At 41.9% G+C, this 22899-nt stretch overlaps 1 protein-coding gene and 1 long non-coding RNA gene across 4 annotated transcripts in view; one reads left to right on the top strand and one right to left on the bottom strand.

Annotated features, from left to right (window-relative positions):
* atg10 (ATG10 autophagy related 10 homolog (S. cerevisiae)) overlaps positions 1–22899 on the bottom strand; it is a 52301-nt gene that overhangs the window by 24613 nt on the left and 4789 nt on the right. For 2 of the 3 annotated variants that reach the window (XM_086042263.1, XM_086042264.1), the window contains exons 2-4: positions 12790–12876; positions 12581–12721; positions 283–445 (exon numbers count right to left, since the gene is read on the bottom strand). In XM_086042263.1, the coding sequence (XP_085898389.1) occupies positions 283–445; positions 12581–12721; positions 12790–12876 (391 nt within the window). Of the gene's footprint in view, positions 1–282; positions 446–12580; positions 12722–12789; positions 12895–22899 lie in introns of those variants that run through there. The other variant, XM_086042262.1, reaches the window with a different exon arrangement.
* LOC147140337 (uncharacterized) lies at positions 2446–4942 on the top strand. Its single transcript, XR_015088279.1, has 3 exons — positions 2446–2528; positions 4514–4607; positions 4684–4942. It is a non-coding gene; the product is annotated as an uncharacterized LOC147140337 (long non-coding RNA).

Genomic DNA, 22899 nt, shown 5'->3' with positions numbered 1-22899 from the left:
ACGCGCACACACACACACACACACACACACACACGCCCACACACACACACACACACACACAGGTGATAATGGCTTTTCCTCATAGGATCTCACATTTCATGTCAATAAAATCCAAAATTACGCCGATCACACATTTTCACAGGTTGAAGTGGAAATGAGTAGCGCTGCGCATATGAATTTTGGTGACTATTATTAGAGAGACCTATTAGGGTATATAAGAGCAGAGATATCCAGTGCTTAAAACACCGCCTGGTGGTCATGAAGGGAAGAAAGAGAACTCACCGAGAGTGGATGCTCTGAAATAGAGCACAGGCGTCTTATAGCTGCAGGAATACAGGATGTGATACTCATACTGAAGCACATGGCTGCTGCCTCCAGTCACATCGCATTCATGATCAAAGTCATCATTTGTGCCATCAACAGCCACTTGATCAGCTACAGCAGCCTGGAGAGAAGAAAGAAAGAGTTTTTGTGTAACTATCCATTCATTGTCTTCCACGCTAATTCAGAGTCGGAACATAGCTTTAGGGAAGTCTAAACTTTTCTCTCCCCACCCAAATCGTGGTGGGTGTGGATCCCGAGGCATTCCCAGGCCAGCCAGGAGACAATCTCTACAGCAGGGGTGTTCATTGCATCGTTCGCATTCGTCCAGTAGTTTGCAAATGTGGTGTGGTGTCACATGGCATTAACTCAAACACTGCCAGCACTCCCAGTTTTATATGATTGATGTAGCAGCCTGTCAACCGCAGCGAATGAGTTAAAAAAATCAAAAGTAGACTCCCTCCAATCAGCTGTTATGATATTTGCTAATTGAGTGACATGCAGCGCAGCCAGTCATACACATGTTGCATGCCTCACCGCACATGCCTAGACAAGGGCATCAGGCAAAACAGGAAGTTTCCATTTTGTTTTATGAATACAAAAAAAATGATTAGGGGAATAAGTAAGCCAAATATTTCCATTAGGGATAGACCGATTATCAGTCGGGCCGATTATCGGCTCTGATATTCAGTGTTCGGACGAATATCGGCATTTAGCCTTTTTCAAAAATCTGTTGGCTGATAATAAATCAATTGAAAACGGTGCTAACTTCAAGGAACTACCGCATTTTCCGGACTATAAGTAACTTTTTTTTTTTTCAGTTTGGCCGTGGGTGCCACTAATACTCTGGAGCGACTTATGTTTAAAATTATTAACACATTATTACTGTCATGGCTTGTTAGTGCTGACTTGTATTTATGATGTTTTGTCTCCCTCTGCAAGCGCTTCACGTAATTCACTCAGTCCCCAATATTTCTAACTTGTCTTTTTATTGGCAGATTTAGTCACGCCACCTCCAGTTTATAGTTCTCGTAGTCTGCTCTCTAGCTGTTATGAATTGCATTATATAAATAAAATTGTATCATATTGTATTCTAAAGCGCCTGCAGAGGGAGACAAAACATCATAAATACAAGTCAGCACTAACAAGCCATGACAATTACCTATCATTTCACGTTATTGTAACCCACATAAACATAAGTTAATACTAAAAGCTCTTAAAATGCATGAATAATTTAAACGGCTAAAATCTAAAGTCTTGTTAAATGAGTAATTAAAATATCCATCCATCCATTATCTGTACCGCTTATACTCACAAGGGTCGCGGGGCGTGCTGGAGCCTATCCCAGCTGTCTATGGGCAGTAGGCGGGGGACACCCTGAATTGGTTGCCAGCCAATAGCAGGGCACACAGAGACAAACATTCGCACTCACAATCACACCTAGGGGCAATTTAGTGTCCAATCAACTTACCATGCATATTTTTGGAATGTGGGAGGAAACCGGAGTACTCGGAGAAAACCCACGCAGGCACAGGGAGAACATGCAAACTCCACACAGGGAGGCTGGAACCGGGATCGAGGCGGACGTGCTAACCAGTCGACCACCGTGCCGCCGTAATTAAAATAGTATGATAAAAAGACAATTTGACTGTTAAGGCCTTGCTAGTTGAGGAAGATAGCTTATCCAAACAGCTAAACATTCAAAAACAAACTCCACTGAGTCCAGGTGTGCAGCGAAGTTGCCTGTTTATATTGTGAAACTGCACAAGAAACCGAAAATACAATCAATCTATGGATTACATACACATGTATTTTCAAAGACATGAACACGATCCAATAATGTTCATCTTGTCTTCGTATTCGTTAAATGAGTTTCAAGTTTCTTTTGTTTCGACAATGACAATGATCTTCTTATTTTTGGTGAAGAGAAAACTCTCTTACCGCGCTGACAGTTTTGGCTGTCACTGCCGCTTTCCTCGGAGCTGTCACTGCTTCCACGTGACGTGTCCGGAGCAAAATAATACAATACAATGCAATTTTATTTATATAGCGCATTTGCGGGGGCGGGTTGGGGCGCAGCCTTGATCGGGTCGGGGAGCCTTATTTTGAAGATTCCCCCGACCGGGTCAGCTGTTTTTAGACACGTCACGTGGAAGCAGTGACAGCTCCGGAGGAAGGCTGCAGTGACAGCCGAAACTGTCAGCACAGTAAGAGAGTTTTCTCTTCACAAAAAATAGGAAGATCATTGTCATTGTCATTGTCGAAACAAAAGAAATTTGAAAATCATGAACAAGATGAGCTTATGCTAACGATTGGCAATCGCGATTAGCATTAGCGATAGCTATTAGTATGTTCAGTCAACAATCCAAAATCATCCACACTTCAGCTCGTATATAAATGTGCCATGCTCATTACACGCAATTGTCTAAGTTACTTACAGACGATGGTTGAACAAGAATGAACCAAACAGGCAGACATGCTAACGATAAGCAACCAACCGCGAATAGCATTAGCGATTAGTATGTTCAGTCAACAACACCGTACAATCATCCACAATTCAGCTCCTATATAAATGTTGCATGCTCATTACATACAATTGTCTAAGTTACTTAAAGATAGTGTTGTTCCGATACAGATACTGGTATCGGAAAGTTGCCCGATACCGCCGGTACTAACAAATAAAACGCAGATGCCGGTTATCAATACTGGTATGATTATTTGAACGCAGTGCGCATATTTGACAGCCGCATGCGGAAGGAAAATACGAGGAGAAGCCTTATCCATTGTTAGCGTTATTGGTCATCGGTCTACTTATGTCTAGTTTGGTGAAAAAGGGACAAACATCGCCGGACAGGAGGCAGTTGCTTGGGGGGACTTTGATGCTATCAAGAGCCTGCAATTACTTTGGGGGCATGTTGGCTAGATCTTTGTCTCGTAGCAAAGTATGTTGCTTTTGTTTGACACAGTACATCGATCACTAGTTTAATGGTGTAAAACGTCTTTCATGAAATGGTTTGTGTCCAGATAAACTCGTCTTTATGACCCGTCAAAGCTTTTCGAGCTCACCCTAGCTTGCTAACTCCGAACAAAGAGACAAGTTTGTTTACAACATATCGCTCAGCAAAATGTTCTATAATGTTTCATCAACGTATATGAAATTTGTATCCCTATATAATTAACAGATTAATGTTGAACAGCAGTGCAAACTAAATCTTGAACAAAAAGTAAAAAGAAAACAGTAACTGATATAAAGTCATTAGATCATAACCTTGTATGTTGTGATGGTGTTAAGTGGTCACGTTGAAAATTTGACAGCAATTGTGAGCGTCTGCTTTCAAACAAATTCGTTTTTTTGCCGCTGGTAAATTTGAATCACTGCCGGTATCACAAAATAAAATCTCAAGTTGACCGATTAGAGCAACCATAAACAGCACAGGTGTTAACCATTTATTGGAAACATAACGGACTTCTGTTATCTCACTCACTCGACCGCCCGCCACTCTGGCAGCATACAAATGTGACGTAGAAGTACAAATGCTGCACCTTGCTTAATTACAAATGTACATTCATGTGAATACAGTATGTATCCCATGTCTCACTCTCACAAGCACAAAAAGCTATGAAAATAGGCTGTTTATTCAACATATGTATTTTCTGTGTATATGTTACTTCAGATACTTTGCAAGTGATGATTTAAATATGAATAATTTTACATCCAAGTGGGTGTGCACTTAAATTATTTACTGTTACTCATGTTGCTTTTGTATGTCAACATGTTAGCGGAAAAGGAGACCAATCAACTCTTCCTGGATCCTGGATGTGCTATGCTGCTGTTTCTGAGGCATGAAAGTAAAATACCTGTTGTCCTCACAGAAATAATTGGTGTGGTTTTATTTAGTTTGTCACCTGTTGCAGCAATATCAGTAGCACTTTTAAGTTACTTATAGCAATAACAGGCTGATGCCAAAGGTAAGGCTCTGCCTCTTCAACATAGCTTCCACCTTTATGAACTCAAGTACAGTACTCATGAAAAAAAGAAAATATTGCACGTTAAATAAAAAAATGCACCTGAATAAATATACCTAAAGAAAACCAACTGTTGAACATAAAATGCAAATGTCTGCATAAATCACTGACCTATATCAACTAATACTAAACTATGACATTTTTCTGCACGTTTTTTGATTTGCAGCTGTTGCACATGCTGAAGAAGTTTCCAATGCAGGGACAAGTGTGAGCTCTCCATCAGGCTACCAAGAAGCATCCCTCCTCCAACGTTTGCCCATGTCAGTAAGATGTTTCGCTTACAGTAACTTGCAGGACAATTCCGTTATTAAATTTGTGTTTCTATCATGTCAATAGGAAAGTGCGTAGGGGATGGGACCTTGGATCAATCGCAGAAATGGAAATCGCAAGCCAGGAGTTCACTGTGGCAGAAAATGACGTGTGGCAAGCCAGACACTTTTCCAAGTTGCGAACGATGCCGAGTTGGTCCGGGTGCAAGACTAGAAAATTACGATGCCGAGTTGGTCCGGGGTGCAAGACTTGAAAATTCAGCCCGGCTTCTGGCTGTGTGTATTTTGTCTTTTAATGTGCACAAATAAAAAGTCTCAATGTATAATTTTTTTCCCCCAAACTTACTTCACGCTGCTGTAATTAAAAACTGCATAACAGCTGTTAATGAAGCCATGTATTTCATTTATTTAACTTTTAATCCAGGTACGGTATTTGCAATGCTGACCAGGCTACAGACAGCAGATTAAAACATGGCAAAATAAAAACAAATACATATACTCCTATAAAAACAACATATATGCACAAGCTATATCTTACGTACATATTACTTTCAATGACAGGCTAAAAATAGGTTCAGCTTTTATGTATATTAGGGAAAATCTTTTTCATTAAAAAATACCGGTACATAAATATGTCTGTAAATCACTGCCTCAAAGACTGTTTGCGGCCTGGATGACATTGCAAATGAGAATAGTTTTCAACTGCTTTATAAAAGATAAAGAGTAAATAAAAAGGTAAGTTTACATAAGCATTAAGCAACAATACTTTCACTCTGATTTTCATGTTGACACACTTTAATATTGATTGTATATTTTAAAGTTCACCAATAACAAATTTATATTATTAATATGCTATCTTTAAAGGTCACTTAATTATTCCCTACCTGCAATGATGTTGATGTAGGGTGTCTGTAATGAGTAGGGAAGTAACACAACACCTCCCACTGATGTGTCATCAGTCTCATTTGCATAATTTACCAAGAACGATTTGATGCTGTGGAGACGCAAACAACCTGGGCCACAGGAACTTATATTACCAGGAACAAAAAGTTCCTGGGCTTATTGGTGGAGTAGGGGCTATAGTGAGCATTTTTTTGTTGGAACCAGAGCTGGGCACTTGCCCCTTTTTTGCCGGTCTGGCCGCTACCCTCCACCCTTGACCTGGGTACCCTTCCGGCCTCGACCCTCCGGCCATATTCATGAACATTGTCGCCCCCCGCCCTCGTTCGGCCCCGCCCCCCAAAAAAGCATCTGTGCGCCGCAGGAGGGATGCTGTCAACGAGTAGAAGGCGTTATTTTGGCATGTTGAAACGATGCCAAAATAAAAATGATTTTAAAGAGTGAAGAAAGCGAACAATAATAACCCCGTTTCAAACTCCAAACAATTTAATGGGTCTCTGAGTTTAATTTTTTTTTTTTTTAAAGAAAACAATCAGCAGGACGACAATCTCCCCTACGTCTTTTGCCTGCGATAAACAATAGAAATACTGCATAAAAATCACATCTAAAACGAAGCAACAAGGGGATTACAGTATACTGTAACTAGGGTGACCATGTCCCGACTTGCGCGGGACTGTCCCGCATTGAAATGATTTTTGATGCGTCCCGCAAATTGACTTACTGTCCCGCATGTCTGATCGGCAGGCACCAATTTTCAAATGTGCGTCCAAAATCTTGTTTTTTTATCAAACGCCTGTGTGCTGAGAGCAGACAACACACAGTGGAGGCTATTATGGGGGCGGGTCTCGGGTTGTGTGTGTGTGTGTGTGTGTGTGGGTGGGTGGGCGTGTGTGCGTGGGTGGGCGTGTGTGCGGGGGTGTGTGTGTGCGTGCGTGTGTGTGTGCGTGTGTGTGTGTGTGTATGTGTGGGCCTGGCGGGTGTATGGTGTTCGGGCGGGTGTGACTGTCTGTGTGCGTGGGTGGGCTGTGAGAGGTAGGGTATGCTGTCAATCAAATAGCCGGGTGCACATGCAGGCAATAGTTGTTTTTAAAGATACGCCTACCAAAAACAACCATTTTAGCGACGCGTTCCAGTAATTTGTGATGAATTAATGAAAATGGAGGACTAAGAAAAGTAAGAAGACTGCAAAGAAAATGAAATGCAGTTACAACAAGGTCTGGGAACTCATTGTCCGTGGGTGAAGCCAGTGAAACAAGAGTCAGATAAAGCTTTCTGTGAACTTTGTGGCTGCTGTTGCTGTTATGGAGAAAACTGACAGACTTGAGTTGTGATGGACATAACCTAAAATGTTTCATCAGTGCTTTCCTTGCTTCTGGAAGTGCATAGTGCTGCTATGGTGGACACGTTTGTTTGCAACTGAATTTATTCTAGTTACAGTATTTATATTACAGTACAGTAGTTATCTCCTGACTATTTTTGATATACTTCTTGTTTTATTTTCGTTTTATGCTGTGGCTGAATTAATTTGAAAATAATTTGAATTGGAGTAGTTGTAGTAGCCTGTCTTTGTTACTTTACTTTGTTACTGCACTTTAGGGCTGCTCGATTAAGCGATTTTGAACTGAAACCGAATTTTCTGGATAAAATTGTTGAAATATTCAAATCGGTTCTCTTTTATTTATTTTTTCTGGAGTATCTAAGCCACCGTAGTTTCCTCTGCATTTCCGCTTCCTCCCACGAGCGCGCAGTCCGGAAAAACTACAACTACACCGGTGCTACTGCTATTTGCTCAGGCAAGTGAGCGTTTAGGTACTAAATCGTGCAAATATAGATCTGTAGTGTAGTGTGTGCCCCGCATGTACAATACAACCCGTGAGCAAGTTACTCAACATCTGAAAGGCGTCCCTTTTTCCTCCTCCTCTACAACAGACCTCTGGTCATGACTATGCATCTGTACTTAAGCTTGACAGTGCATTGTATTATTGGGTGACAGTTTTAAACTAATCATTGATTTATGTTTAAGTAAGACCATTGAGAAAGATGAAAGGCTAGTCACAAGCTGGTTGGCAAAATGACTTGCTGACAGACTGTTTGGTTTCTACCAACTGTCTACCTTCTCTCATGGTGATGATTTTGTTTCAGATGGTATATGCACTTTCTTCTTTCATTATTGGTTTAATTAAGAACAGATCTGAAATCTATTGTGTAAGTAAAATGCTGTTAATCCCAATGGATTGTTCTGTGTGTATTAAGTTAAAGTGACTGGCATTTGGAGTTCAAAGAAAGAAAAATTAAGATTAAATAAAAGACATTAAAAATACTTCATTTTTCATTATTTTTTATTTTACAAAGAAATCGTAATCGTAAAATCGGGTTTGAGAGAAAAATATTCTGGATTTTCTTAGGCAAAATCGAATAGCCCTACTGCACTTCATGCTCGACATGTTGACTTGAGATTTGACAAGGTTCTATTGTGTGAGTGTGCCTATTGTTAAAGTGCATCTACCTCAAGATATGATGAGACCGACTAATTTCAGACTTTATTGTGAGCTCCTATTGCAAGGGCGGCGCTATGGGTGGGTCTGGGTGGGCACAGGCCCACCCAGATTGACAGACTGCCCACCCAGTGAGATTCATGAAAAAATATTTACTTTTAAATTGTTGATGTTGAAGTATGATGAATTATGAAATTATTTTTGAATTTGTGCTTCGTTGTGTTTTTTTATTGTACTGAATATTAAGAATAGCATAATTGTCTAAGGAGGATCTGAACTTCATATTATTCAATTTTTCATTTTATTTGAATATACGATGTGACGGGATAGGAGGATTGTGCTCAGTGAGAGAAATATTCAGGCCCACCCTGATTTTTCAAGATCCACCCATTAGCCACATTCTGGCTCCACCCCTGTTCTATTGATATTAATGTCTCAGAGATTTACCTTTTTACTAGCAGTTTGTTTTGTATTTTTTTAAGTGCAGATAATTCAAGTGCAATTCTGTGTTCTGTGTTTTTATTTGTAGATCTATAATTGTTATTTTGTTACAGTTTATTATATGTTACTGAACAGTTGACAAGCTGTGTCATATGCATTTTTGGTGTCCGTCGCGAGCGTCAGCTGCGTCCCACATTGTCCCCCAAAAGCTGGATTTCTGTGGAAAGCTGTCCCACATCTGGTGAGTTTGAATCTGGTTACTCTAAGTGTGACATATCTAAAAATGGGTGCGGAATATTATCAAAAATGTATTGTATTACTTCTGGCAGTTCTCCTTTAACATCCTAATGGCTTCTTCCTGGACCCCACTCTCAAGTCAGGCAAAGTTAGCACCAGATTGCCACATTCTGAGATGTCCATTCATCCATCCATCAATAACTCCAAAATGCAACGTCGTTGCAACGTAAACGATGGCTTTTTACAATCTATGTAAGGTAGCCGAATAGCTACAACTTGAATTTAAGAAACACAATTTGTGGTCTCAGCAGTAAAGGTGCGGTTGTCTTGTGCTTTTTCAACAGCCTCTGCTGAGACGTGTGCCCAGGGACCGTCAACAAATAGCAAGCACCGACAAGAAAATGAACTATGGAAAAAAAAAAAACGTCTCTATTATTCCTTGTTAAGTTTCTTCAATAGTTACAGATATTGACAATCTCCAGCTGGTTACAGTAAAACTCTCATTTTGGGGAAAAACCCTCATTTTGGGGAAAAATAATAATAAATTAGATTTTTGAGGGGAGTTTATATCAATACTCAATAAATTAATGAGTGCTCATCATTAGATCTCAAAAGTCACATCACATATAGATGAGGGCTACCTGCTTATACTACAACTCGTATATGATGGAAATATAATTTTCTGTTTTTTCCAGAAATATTTGTTGTTAAATACTGCTCAATAACGTCATGGTATTGCAATTTGTGGACGGTCCCTGGGCACTGCCTCCGCGTCAAGAAACAACGGCAGATTCTTCGCTTCGATGACGAGCAGGTGTGCTAAAAATCAACTCATATCAGATTGTAGCTTGTTGGCTACATCACTGTGGTTAGATAGAAGCATTGTTTTTGTTTTAATGCCCAATACAAGTAAGCACTAGGGATGTGCGCGACAAGTCGTTTAACCGTCTACGATTTATTAAACGTTTAGTATATTATTAGTCAGTTAAACACTGCATTACGCATCTTGTTCCTCACGCCTCTGCCTCTGTAAACAAGCTGAGCACCAAGAGAGAGAATTGCTATACCCCTACCCCCACACACACACACACATCGTAGGGGGCGGGGACACTAAGTTTGGGAAATAATACTTAGAAAAGTAAATTCTGAAGATGTCGAAGCTACCACGGAAAAACCCCAGCACCGTTTGGCACATCGAGGTGTTTCCTTTGAATGTGGTTTCTCATCGCTCCGGTACAGTAGTTATAAGCGAGTTTATGCTGAACCTACAGTTCAATGATGGCAGAGCCGGGCCCAGTGGGCATGGTGGTGGGGCCAGGCAGACGAGCATGAGAGTGTTTGTTCCAGGCGCTGTGATGCTCACCGCACAGCAAAGATTACCCAACTAATTTGTGAAATGACTGCCCGCGATATGCTGCCGCTTTCTTTTGTTGAGGGCAAAGGGTTCAAAAAATTAATGCTGTATATCGAGCCTGACTACATGGTGCTAAGTTGCAAAACAATCACGCCACAACTCGAGATTAATCATAACCGAATACGAGTATATGCTACAAGCGTTTGAGCGGGTCAACGATGTGGCCATAACTACAGACGGATGGACGTCCATAGCCACCGATTCTTAGATGACTATAACGTGTCATATGTGGACGAAGGACATCTCCGTAGCAGTGTTTTTCAGACATGCGCCTTGGAGGAAAGACACACAGCTGAAAAGTTGGCCGCTCACCTGCAGAGTGTGATGGGTACGTAGGCCCTAGAAAATAAAGTTGTCGCATGATAATGCCGCTAACATGGTGCTGGCGAATGAGACCCTGCTGGACTGGGAGTCAGTACCATTACTCATTACATTATTCATAATAGATGCCATGCATTACATTGGCAAATTAGTCAAAATTCCCATCCCTAGTAAGTACTATTATAAAAATGTATATTCTCAGTATCAAACTGGTAATCAGACTCAGATCGATGCTTTCCTGTCTCAGTTACATCTACCAAGGGTTACTGACAATCAAAACGAAAAACTTAGGTCCAGAATAACAGAAGCAGAACTAAGGCTAGTGATTGGGAGGTTAAAGAAGGGCAAATCTTCAGGACCAGATGGTTTCAACACAATTGAAACACAGAGTGGTATCAAACAATGCAAGACCAACTTACTCAAACACTTCTAAAGACATTTAACTGGGTCTTGGAAAAGAAGGTTATCCCCCCATCATGGAGGGAGGCAATAACTTCAATTATCCCTAAGGAGGGGAAGGACATATTAGAATGTGGCAGTTACCGCCCAATTAGTCTTCTGAACATTGACTACAAACTGTTTACCTCCATAATGTCAAAACGAATAGAAATTATACTCCCTGACTTGATACACATGGACCAAACAGGCTTTATCAGGCTAAGACAAACTCAAGATAACACCAGGAAAACGCAACACGTAATGAGAGCCGAGTTATTGAACAAAAATTTTAGACCTTAATTTTAAACTTGGATGCAGAGAAGGCATTCGATTCAGTGAGATGGTCTTTCTTATATAAGGTACTTGCGAAATTTGGCTTCCACACAAGTTTGATCGATGTTTTTTCTGCTTTGTATGAATCTCCTTCTGCCAGAATCAAGATTAACGGGGACTTGACCTGCTACTTTAACCTGGAGAGGGGTATGAGACAGGGATGCTGTGCCTCACCGCTCCTTTTTGCAATGTTTATAGAACCCTTGAGCCAGTGGATCAGGCAGAGGCAAGATATCAAGGGGGTGAGATTGACATCTGGGGAGCAAAAACTATCTTTATTCGCTGATGACCTATTGCTGAGTATAACACACGCGACGCGGACTCTACCGAAATTGATGGACATGCTCAAAGAATATGGTACACTGACAGGATACAAAATTAATATACACAAGACTCAAGTGCTTACAATTAACTACGATCCACCACCCAACGTTAAGAGGATGTACAAGTGGAACTGGGTGTCGGAGACGATCAGATACCTGGGTGTGACATTATCAAGAGACTTCATCAAACTGCTTGATCTGAACTGTGACCAATTTAACTTGGAGTTAAAATCAGACCTCCAAAGATGGAATGTCATTCCCTACTTAAGTTTGAGCTCACGGGTGGAATCAATTAGGATGAATGTGCTTCCACGTTTGCTCTACCTTTTTCAATGTCTGCCATTCAAAATACCACCTAAATATTTCAATGATTGGAATCGTTTAATTTCAAGGTATTTGTGGCGAGGACACCGAGCCAGAATTAAATATAAAACACTGCAATTGAGTAAAGGAGGGGGTGGGATGGGACTCCCATGCATGCAAGATTACTATTATGCAGCCCAACTTCGACCTTTAATTTGTTTGTGCTTGCCAAACTATAATGCAGGGTGGGAAGCATTAGAACAAACCCTGATAGGGAAAATTCCAATGGCAGCCCTCACAGCGGTCAATGTGTTATAGAGGGAAATGGCAAGCACTGAAGTTAACATGACAACTTATCTTCTGAAAACATGACTTATGTTCATTGGGGGGGTATGCGCACAAGTCCCGGACTCCATCCCCTGGCTGATTCCATTTAGAAGAAGTCATCAAGTAAGGACAGAAAATGTACACTAGTGGTACTGTGCAGTATCAGTTCATGCAGTCATGCAAAGTACACCAATTTATATTGTACCTACAAACAATTCTAAGTATCTTTTTAAATAAAGTAAAGTAGGTAGATCACTTCGACTTGATCACCTTATACTCTAAGTAGCTCGTATACTGAAAAAGTGTGGACACATCGTAACCACATCATCGTCACATCTATAAATATTTGGAGAGTAAGGTAAAACAAAAAAAAACAAAAAAAAAAAAGAATAACATTTTTCAAGACGGACAAAATTTCTTGCAACTTTTCACCTTTTCTAGTTGATCACATATGCTGTGGCAAGAAGTGTGTGATTCTTGGTTGGAACGAGAGGAGTCATGATTTCGTGTAGCCCTGGAAGGGATGAAGACTGACCTGAGAGCAGTCTTTCTCATGTAGCCATCCTCTGAACCCTAACGATGAACTCACATTAGTCACACATGTACCACAGTTATTTTTGTCATTGTGAAAAATTCCTCACCTGCAGGGGCTCCCAACTCCAGCCATCTCTTAACTGATCAGACAACCTCAGAAGGACCTGACAGCACTGACGGAAGTTCTTCTGGCCCTGCAGACAGAAACTCATTTCTGCACTGAAAGAATATCTGATATGATGACTTATCACCTATGATAAACTACAGTACAAACAGAAAGTAGTCACAGCATTTCAGTCTTTCCCCTTTTTGTTATGTTACAGCTAGGGCTGGGAAAAAAAGTTGACCAAGTTGGTTGTGTCCACCACAAAAATGTATCAAAACAAAATGTTTTACCTCGAAACAATTAATAATTATTAAAGAAAGTTGCTTTTTTTTTGCTCAAAATCCCATTTGTTTACAATTAAGCAAGCTTTTCCTATCAATTTTAAGTGGATTTTTACAAAAGATCTTTGAAAAAGCAACAGATATTTACAAATGTGTATATTCTTTATTGAAAAGGGACATTTAGCACACCTCCTCTCAGCATCTGGAGTTCAATCAAATATGACGGCAACAGTCTTTTTCTCAATGAGTAGACTGCTGCTAAATATTTTTTTGAAGCTGATAAGCCAGAATGGCTCCTCCATTGATGACTTTCTCTCTCGTGGATCTTCTAATAGCTGGGTGGTCACTAACAGACAGTGGTATGTTGATAGTTTCACAGATCTGGCAAGAAATAGTTAACTTTTAGCACTCAGACTTTTTCCCTAACTGTGTGCCTTGATAAAATGTAATATCACATCATCAGCCTGCACTGTGAAATAACTACAGGTGGGCAATATATCAAATTGTCAAACAATTTGTGAATGTTGTTCGGAGCATGTGAAAACATGTTATAGTACATTTACAATCATTGTGTGAAGGCGAAGGCCCTCACACATATGTTATTCTACACCATTCCACTTTATTATTATTATTATTATATTTTATTCCTCGCACTTTTTGGGGATTCTTCTACTTCCACATTTTTCAACCGATTCTCACCATTCCAACTTCAATATATTTTAAAAATTCACGACAGTCTTTCCTTTTTTTTCGCTGAGAAAATTTACGATTTCAAATTCACAAGATTCAACTCTTTCAACTCACATTGGTAAAGCTATTCAACACACCCACAATTCCTATTTCCCCAAAATTAAGAATAATAAGAATAAGAATAAGAATGCCTTTATTGATCCCACAGTGGGGAAATTTTCATTGTTACAGTAGCAAAGATATAGGTCACACAGGGGCGGCGGCATAATGTGGCCATTAATGTATAACATTGACGGCAAACATTTAGAATCAAACCTATGTAGATATACGCAGTAACATGTGTATATACACATGTGTATACACACCAACCTACATCTACATAAAAAATATGAGGAACACTCATTTCGGCCTGTACATAGTACAGAGGAAAAAATACTCTAAGTGACAGTGCTGCAGTGCTGTAGTGAAATGTAAGGAACAGCATTGGATAAAAATAAAACTAGACTAACAGTAGTGGGGAATGTTGAGTATTGCACGGTATTACAGTAGTGGGGAATATTGGGTATTGGACGATACGAGCTCAGGTGCAGGACTGCACAATTGCACTAATGACCGCCAGTTTGTAGAGACTACACAATGTTCTTGTTAAAGAGTCTGACAGCAGCAGGCAAGAAGGAACGGCGGAATCTCTCCTTTGCACAGCGAGGGTGTAACAGTCTGTCACTGAAGGTGCTGTGGAGTGCTGTTAGGGTGCCCTGGAGGGGGTGGTCCGGGTTGCCCAGCATTGATGACAGCTTGGCCAACATCCTCCTGTCCCCCACCGAGTCCACAGAGTCCAGGGAGCAGCCCAGGACAGAGCCGGCCCTCTTGACCAGTTTGTCCAGCCGCTTCTTGTCCCGGGCCGAGACGCCGCCTGCCCAGGTGACCACTCCCTGGAAGATGACCGATGCAACCACCGAGTCATAAAAGTTCCTGAGGAGTGTCCCCTGAACCCCAAAAGACCTCAGTCTCCTGAGTAGGAAGAGTCTGCTCTGACTCTTCCTATAGAGGGCGTCTGTGTTGTCGCACCAGTCCAGTTTATTGTTCAGATGAACACCCAGGTACTTGTAAGTTGAGACTCTCTCAACATCTGTTCCCCGGATGTTCACTGGTGCAGGTGAAGAGTGCTGGCGCCTACCGAAATCCACCACCATTTCTTTGGATTTCCCCGCATTGATCAGGAGGCGGTTCTGCTGGCACCAGTCCACAAAACCCTGAGTAAGTTCTCTGTACTCCCGATCATCTCCGCCTGTGATGAGGCCGACAATCGCAGAGTCGTCAGAGAACTTCTGCAGGTGACAGGTAGGGGTGTTGTAGTTGAAGTCCGAGGTGTAGAGGGTGAACAGGAAGGGAGCCAAGACAGTTCCCTGTGGGGCCCCCGTGCTGCAGAGGAGCACGTCAGACACACAGTCCTGTGTCCTCACATACTGTGGCCGGTTTGTGAGGTAGTCCTGGATCCATGTGGTGAGGTGGTGGGCCACCCCCGCCCGCTCCAGCTTGTCTCCCAGTAGGGTGGGCTGGATGGTGTTGAAAGCACTGGAGAAATCAAAGAACATGATCCTCACAGTGCTCCCCGCCTTCTCCAGGTGGGAGAGTGAAGTGTGGAGGAGGTAGATGATGGCATCATCCACACTGATGCCAGGCTGGTATGCGAACTGGAATGGGTCCATTGAGGAGCTCACCAGGGGGCGCAGGTGGACAAGGACCAGTCTCTCCAGGGTCTTCATCAGGTGAGACGTCACCGGTCTGAAGCTGTTGAGCTCCTTCGGGTGGGGGGTCTTTGGCACCGGGACCAGGCAGGATGTTTTCCATAGCTGGGGGACCCTGCCCAGCTTCAGGCTCAGGTTGAACATGTGCTGGACAATTCCACACAGCTGGTCTGCGCAGGATTTGAGGAGCTGGGGGCTGATGCCATCTGGACCCGCTGCCTTCCTCGCCTTCATCTTCTTCAGCTGGTTCCTCACCTGAGATGTTGTGAAGGCCAAGGCTGGACAGGAAGGAGTGGTGGCTATCTGGTGTAGCTGGGAGCTGGAGACTGTGGAGAAAAGAGGGGAGGGGGTGACACGCCCAGCAGGAGGAGTAGGTGGAGACTGCAGCAGGAGAGACGGAGTGGAGGCAGGCATCTGATCGAACCTATTGAAAAAGAGATTTAGCTCATTTGCCCACTGCAGGTCCCCCCCAGTCCGGGCCTTGGGTTGTCCGTGGCCTGAGATGGTCTTCAGGCCCCTCCAGACTCCCCTGGCGTTATTCTGCAGCAGCTGCTCCTCCATCCTCTTCCTGTAGGACCTTTTCCCCTCTCTGATCCTCTTCCTCAGCTGGCGCTGCACAGTCCTCCGCTCCTCTATGTTGCCTGACGCAAAAGCCCTCCTCTTCTCCTTCAGGAGAGCTTTTATGTCTGGTGTGATCCAGGGTTTGTTGTTGGAGAAACACCTTACTGTCCTGGTGGGTATGGTGTTCTCCATGCAGAAATTTATATAGTCTGTAACAGTGTCCGTTAGACTACTAATGTCTTCCCCGTGAGCATCGCTGAATACTTCCCACACAGTTGTGCTGAAGCAGTCCTTTAAGGCCTCCTCGGCCTCTCCAGACCATCTCTGAACCGTGCGGGTCACAGCTGGCTGCCTGCGGACCAGAGGTTTGTACACAGACTGGAGAGCCACCAGGTTGTGATCAGCTTTGCCCAGCGGGGGGAGGGGCAGTGATGTGTATGCCTCCTTGGTGTTGGCATAGAAAAGGTCCAGTGTTTTATTGTCTCTGGTGTGGCAGGTGACATACTGTGTGAATGAAGGCAGAGAGGAGGAAGGGGAGGCATGATTGAAGTCACCAGAGATGAGTACCAGGGCATTTGGGTGCTGTGTTTGTAGCCTGCTCACTGCTGCAGTCAAGACATCACAGGCTGTGTCGCTGCTGGCAGCTGGTGGGACGTAGACAGTCACCGCGATCACGTGACTAAACTCTCGCGGGATGTAGAATGGCCTCATGCCAACAGCTAGCAGCTCAATATCCCTGCTGCAAAGCTGCTCCTTAATCGGGATGTGCCCAGGATTACACCATCTATCGTTCACAAACACAGCCAGCCCTCCTCCTTTCCTCTTTCCACTCTCCAGCGTCCTGTCCGCGCGTATGATTTGGAAGCCGTCCAATTCTACGACCGCGTTCGGTGTTAGCGTTGTTAGCCACGACTCCGTGAATAGCATCAGGCTAGCCTCCCGGAAGTCCCTCTCGTGCCGGGTAAGCGCCGCTAGCTCGTCCATCTTGTTGGGGAGCGATCTAACATTCCCCATGATAACAGACGGGAGGACGGGATGGTACCGTCTCCTCCTTTCCCTGCGTTTAACCCCCGCACGAGATCCCCGTCTCTTCCTCCTCAGCTCACGGGGGATATCGGGTCTCGCCCCGGGAGCCGGCGCATGGTTAGCACGGAGTGCTAACAGCTGATTCCGGCTGTAAACAATGGGGGCTCGGCTCCGAGCCAAGTCGCCGGACACGATCGCGCAAAAAATAGCCATCAGCAGCAGCAAGAATACCGCAGTTTGGGTGTCCATTGCTACGCAAGTTACGACTATCAATTATACGAAAAAGGTATGAGGTAGAGTAATATTAAAGAACAAAAACACACGAAAAGGCTCACCGATGAGCCGGAGCTACTGTAGCGGGCTGCCACTCGCGCGGCGCCGGAAGTAATGAATTAAACTTATTCACCCGTAAAAAAAACACAAAATTCCACCATTCATTCCCATTGCCATTTTCAACAAACCACATTTACATCATTCCAATTTTAAATTCACAACATTCATCTCATTCAACTCATATTGTTCAAGCTTTTCAACACACCCAAAATTCCTATTTCTCACACATTCTCACACTTAAAAACCCCACAAAAATTCAATACCCCCAAATTCCTACTTGCAACACTTTTAACTTCACCCTTAAAAAAACCCCACAAAAATTCCACTACTAACCATTAATTTCCATTGGAACATTCAACTTTTCACATTTACACCTTCATAAATTTCCACTAATTCAAGTCATTCAACTCATATGCAGCTTTTCAACATCCCCCAAACTCCTACTTCCCACACATTCAACTCATTCAACCTTAAAAAACCCACACAAATTCAACTATTCACCATTCATTTACATTGGCAGATTTAACTTTTTGCACTTACACCATTCCAATTTCCACAAATTCAAGTAATTCAACTCATTCAGCTCACATTCAGCTTTTCAACACCCCCAAAATTCTGACTTTCCACACATTCAACTTATTCAACCTTAAAAACCGCACAAATATTCAACAATTCACCATTCATTTCCATTGGCACATTCAACTTTTCACAGTTACACCATTTCTTCTGTCCACACATTCAACTCATTCACACTTAAAAAAAACACAAAAATTCACCATTCATTTCCAGTGGACCAGTGTTATTGCCCCGAGGTCTCCCCAGTGCGGCGGCCATCTTGGACAGGGACATTAGCTAGACTGGGGATACTCACCCCGAGGTCTACACAGTGCGGCGGCCATCTTGGACAGGGACATTAGCTAGACTGGGGATACTAACCCCGAGGTCTCCCCAGTGCGGCGGCCATCTTGGACAGGGACATTAGCTAGACTGGGGATACTCATCCCGAGGTCTCCCAGTGCGGCGGCCATCTTGGGCAGGGACATTAGCTAGAATGAGGATACTCACTCCGAGGTCTACCCAGTGCGGCGGCCATCTTGGGCAGGCACATTAGCTAGACTGGGGATACTCACCCCGAGGTCTCCCCAGTGCGGCGGCCATCTTGGGCATGTTGTTCAAAAGTATTGGGACACCCAGAGTTTTCATTCCCAGGTGTCCGTAATGAAGCTTCCATGTTGTTCAAATGTATTGGGGTACCCAGAATTTTCATCCCCAGGTGTCCCAAAAGAAGCGGCCATTTTGTTCAAAGTATTGGGACACTCAGAATTTTCATGCCCAGGTGTCCCTAATGAAGCGGCCATGTTGTTCAAAAGTATTAGGACACCCAGAATTTTCATCTCCAGGTGTCCCTAATGAAGCAGCCATGTTGTTCAAAAGTATTGGGACACCCAAAATTTTCATCCCCAGGTGTCCCTAAAAAAGCGGCCATTGTGTTCAAAGTATTGGGACATCCAGATTTTTCATCCCCAAGTGTCCCTAATGAAGCAGCCATTTTGTTCAAAAATATTGGGACACCCTGTTTTCTCATCCCCAGGTTCCTTCCTCCCTGAGATTCCTTGTTTCCTTCCTTCCTTGCTTCCTAGTGTCCTTTCATCCTCATTTCTTCACCTCATCCTATCCTTCTTACTATTTTGTATTCTTTGTATTCTATTCTTTCTTGCCTGTTTTCCTTGCTATCTTGGTTCCTCGCTTCCTCCCTTCCTTTGATTCCATCATTCTTTGTTTTCCTTCTTTTTTCCCTGACATCCTTTTTTCATTGTTTCCTTACTTCCTATTTTTGTTCAAGGTCATTCAACTTTATTCTACTTCATTCCAACGCATTCCACGGTTTCCATTCAGCTTTCTTCGCCTTCACACGCAATTTCTCCAGGAATTGCATTCTCTAGTTTTTAGTATGATTATATTAAAGTAAGGCTTTGTACACAAGTCACGTTTTGTACACAAGGGACTTACTGATTGATACTTCTTCAGTTGATAGTTTTAAGTTTTAATAATAAACTTCAACTAAGACATTTAAAGACAGGTTTAATGAATGATTTACAGTGGGTACAGAAAGTATTAAGACCACTTGAAATTGTTCACTTTTTGTGTCATTGCAGCCATTTGCCAAAATCAAAAAAGTTCATTTTAATTCTCCTTAATGTACACTCAGCACCTCATCTTGACAGAATAGTAGAAATGTTTGCAAATATATGAAAAAAGAAAAACTGAAATATATGGTCATAAGTATTCAAACCTTCATATTTAACTCACATGCTGTCCATTTCTTCAGATCATCCTTGAGATAGTTCTGCGCTTTATTGAAGTCCAGGTGTGTTTAATTAAACTGATAGGACTTGATTAGGAAAGGCACACACCTGTCAATCTTAGGGCTGCCATGATTAGTCGACTAATCACGACGACGTCGACGATCAAAATCGGCAACAATTAATTTTAATAGGCGACGCGTCGTTTATTTATAATATTTATTTATTTGGGACATTATTTTTCTCTCGAGACTGCCACGTCTCGCTCTTCTCCTGCTGCCTGTTTTCCTATCTGCAACGCACATGCGCAGTGGTGGTAATCCGGGTGATGTAAACAGACATTTTGTGGGTAAAGTAGTGTAAACCTTACACTGTAAGGGCTAATTTGTGTTGGCTACAGAGTCCGAAAGTTACGGCGCATTTCACTAAATATACTTACTCAATATAATGCAAATCTGCCTTTCATGGCAGCACGATGGGGATGCGCAATCATTTAACAAAAGTAAGCAAGTTACGGCTTACGCCTGATTTCATATCTGACATAGGCTCAGTTGTGTCTAGAAGCTAGCTGCAGTTAGTATACACACAGTGTGTGTTTGATGTAATGCTCCTATTTGGTATGCTAACACGTCGTAGCATCTTCCATGGATTAAGCAGCCATTATTCAGTAAATATGCGTTGATTAACAATCAAAACTATGTGTGTTTATGCCCGTGGTGGACATCGAAGCAGGAAGCGCACGCTTGCTCTCTCTCTTTCTCTCACTCGCGAACGGAGTGGTGCATTCATGAACTGGGAAATATCAGCACTCAACATAAAAACGACATATGAGCCACTCACCGGCATCACATAACAATAAAACCCATAATTAAGTTTGTTGTTAATATATTACGTTATTGTGCAAAAAAAAGGTCTTCCTTTTCTTGTTACAGGTGCATGCCACATTTTGATTGTGTAGATCGATTGACTACTTTTAAATTATGCATACTAGTGAAGAAAAACAAAACCTTTTTGATGAAGTTTAAATTAACACGAAATTAAAAACCAATACAAGTGTTTATTTTAGTTTTCTTTAGCACAGAGCATTTTCCCAATTTACTCCTCTGATTTCACTACCTTCTGTTAAAAAAAAGAAGTCTTGGTGCCCAAGAAGAGTGAAATATGTATACAAGTACTGCTTTTTGTATTCATAGATAATTTCACTGTATTAGTGCAACTCTGCAAAGTGTATAGTTGTGGTTAAATTTTAAAACGCACTAAAGAATTACAGCAAACAATTTTAAGGCCAGAGTATCGCCATTAATTTAAATCCGTAACTTATTTATAAACATGTCAGGGATGATGGCTTAAGTTGCAAAGTTTAATACAAGTTAAATGTACTATCATCTTGTCTTCATTATTAGTTTGTACATAAAGAATTTAAGCTGGAAGTGAATTATGCTTATTATAAGAGCAGCAGGTTGCTGCTGCGATTTGCTGCGATTTACACGATTAGTAGACTAATCGCGACTACTGTCAGTGATTAGTCGACTAGCAAAATAATCGTTTATGGCAGCCCTAGTCTATATAAGACCTTACAGGTCACAGTGCATGTCAGAGCAAATGAGAATCATGAAGTGGTTACAAAAGAATTTCTGCAGCATTCAAGGTTCCGAAGAGCACAGAGGTCTCCATAATCCTCAAATGGAAGTTTGGGAAGACCACACCTCTTCCTCGACCTGGCCTTCCAGACAAACTGAGCAATCGTGGGAGAAGAGCCTTGGTGAGAGAAGTAAAGGACAACCCAAAGATCACTGTGGCTGAGCTCCAGAGATGCAGTAGGGAGATGGCAGATAGTTCCACCAGGTCAACTATCACTGCAGCCCTCCACCAGTCGGGGCTTTATGGCAGAGTGGCCCGACGGAAACCTCACCCGCATAGTTAGCCGAAAAACACATGAAGGACTCCCAGACTATGAGAAATAATAATTGTCTGGTCTAATGAGACCAAGATTGAACTTTTTGCTGTTAATTCTAAGCGGTATGTGTGGAGAAACCTAGGCACTAGACATCACCTGCCCAATAGAATCCCTACAATGAAATGTGGTAGTGGGAGCTAGGGCTGCTCGATTATGAAAAAATTATCACGATTATTTTGGTAATAATTGAAATCACGATTATTCAAACGATTATTTATTTTTTGCTACAAAACAAGAACAGGTTTGAACATGTAAAAAATACAAAGACAAAATTCTTTGAAACGCTATGATAATTTAAGTTCGTTTTGGAACCAACATTTATTAAGTTAATTATTTTTTCAAAAAATTTAAAGTGCAAATGTATAAATTGAAGTATGGTTTCCTTGTATAAAGAAACGAGTTAACTTGCTATGCACTTTTGCCAAAGTAGTAAACTTCTTGGAGTAAAACCAAGACAATTTTGACAGAATAACAGAGATGCTATTCATCTATACATTTAAACCTTTGACTGGAGCCTTTTTTGTATTATTTTTAAAGTAATATTTACACAGTAAACAACGTTAAAGTAATTTGATTCTGATAAATTATAAATTTAACATGCTGATTGGGTCAAACTAATTTAAATGTTGACTGTTCCATACTAGTACGTAATCTATACAATACTTCTAAATTACAGTAGGCCATACTAGTACGTAATCTATACAATACTTCTAAATTACAGTAGGCCATATATAAATTGTATTACAATATAATGACGATGAATATGTTTGAAAATTGCATTTGAAGCAATTTGAAACAAAAATGAACACAAAAAAATTGACTTCATATTATAGACTACACAACAAATTTTACTTAAGCCACAGTAATAATGTTTAGCATGGTTTCTATTTTTGTGCTAGTAAAAGTAGTGTATATTTGCATAAGATACGTTATTTAACATAAATCCCTCGTGCCGATTGCGAAGTGGAGTCTGTGCCTAAAACATTTGGAAGCCTTTGTCCGGGCAATAGATCCTGTTATCTTTTTGTATCTCTCCGATGTTGATGGGTGGGGGTTGCTGCGTACAGTGTTTCAATGATTGAGATTTGCGTTGCGGACGACGCCAAATCTACCTCGGTGTTTTCTTGCTTTGGTGTATCATAACATCATCGCAAACCAAACGATGGTTGAATAGATTTGTTGTGTTGCCGGTGGAAGCAGAGACAACTTACA

The sequence above is a fragment of the Filicampus tigris genome, chromosome 10 (assembly GCF_054856515.1).
Source record: "Filicampus tigris isolate MCC_2025a chromosome 10, RoL_Ftig_1.0, whole genome shotgun sequence".
Taxonomy (NCBI): Eukaryota; Metazoa; Chordata; class Actinopteri; order Syngnathiformes; family Syngnathidae; genus Filicampus; species Filicampus tigris.
Note: the sequence above shows the minus strand (reverse complement) of the source record. Positions and strands in the feature narration are given on the sequence as shown.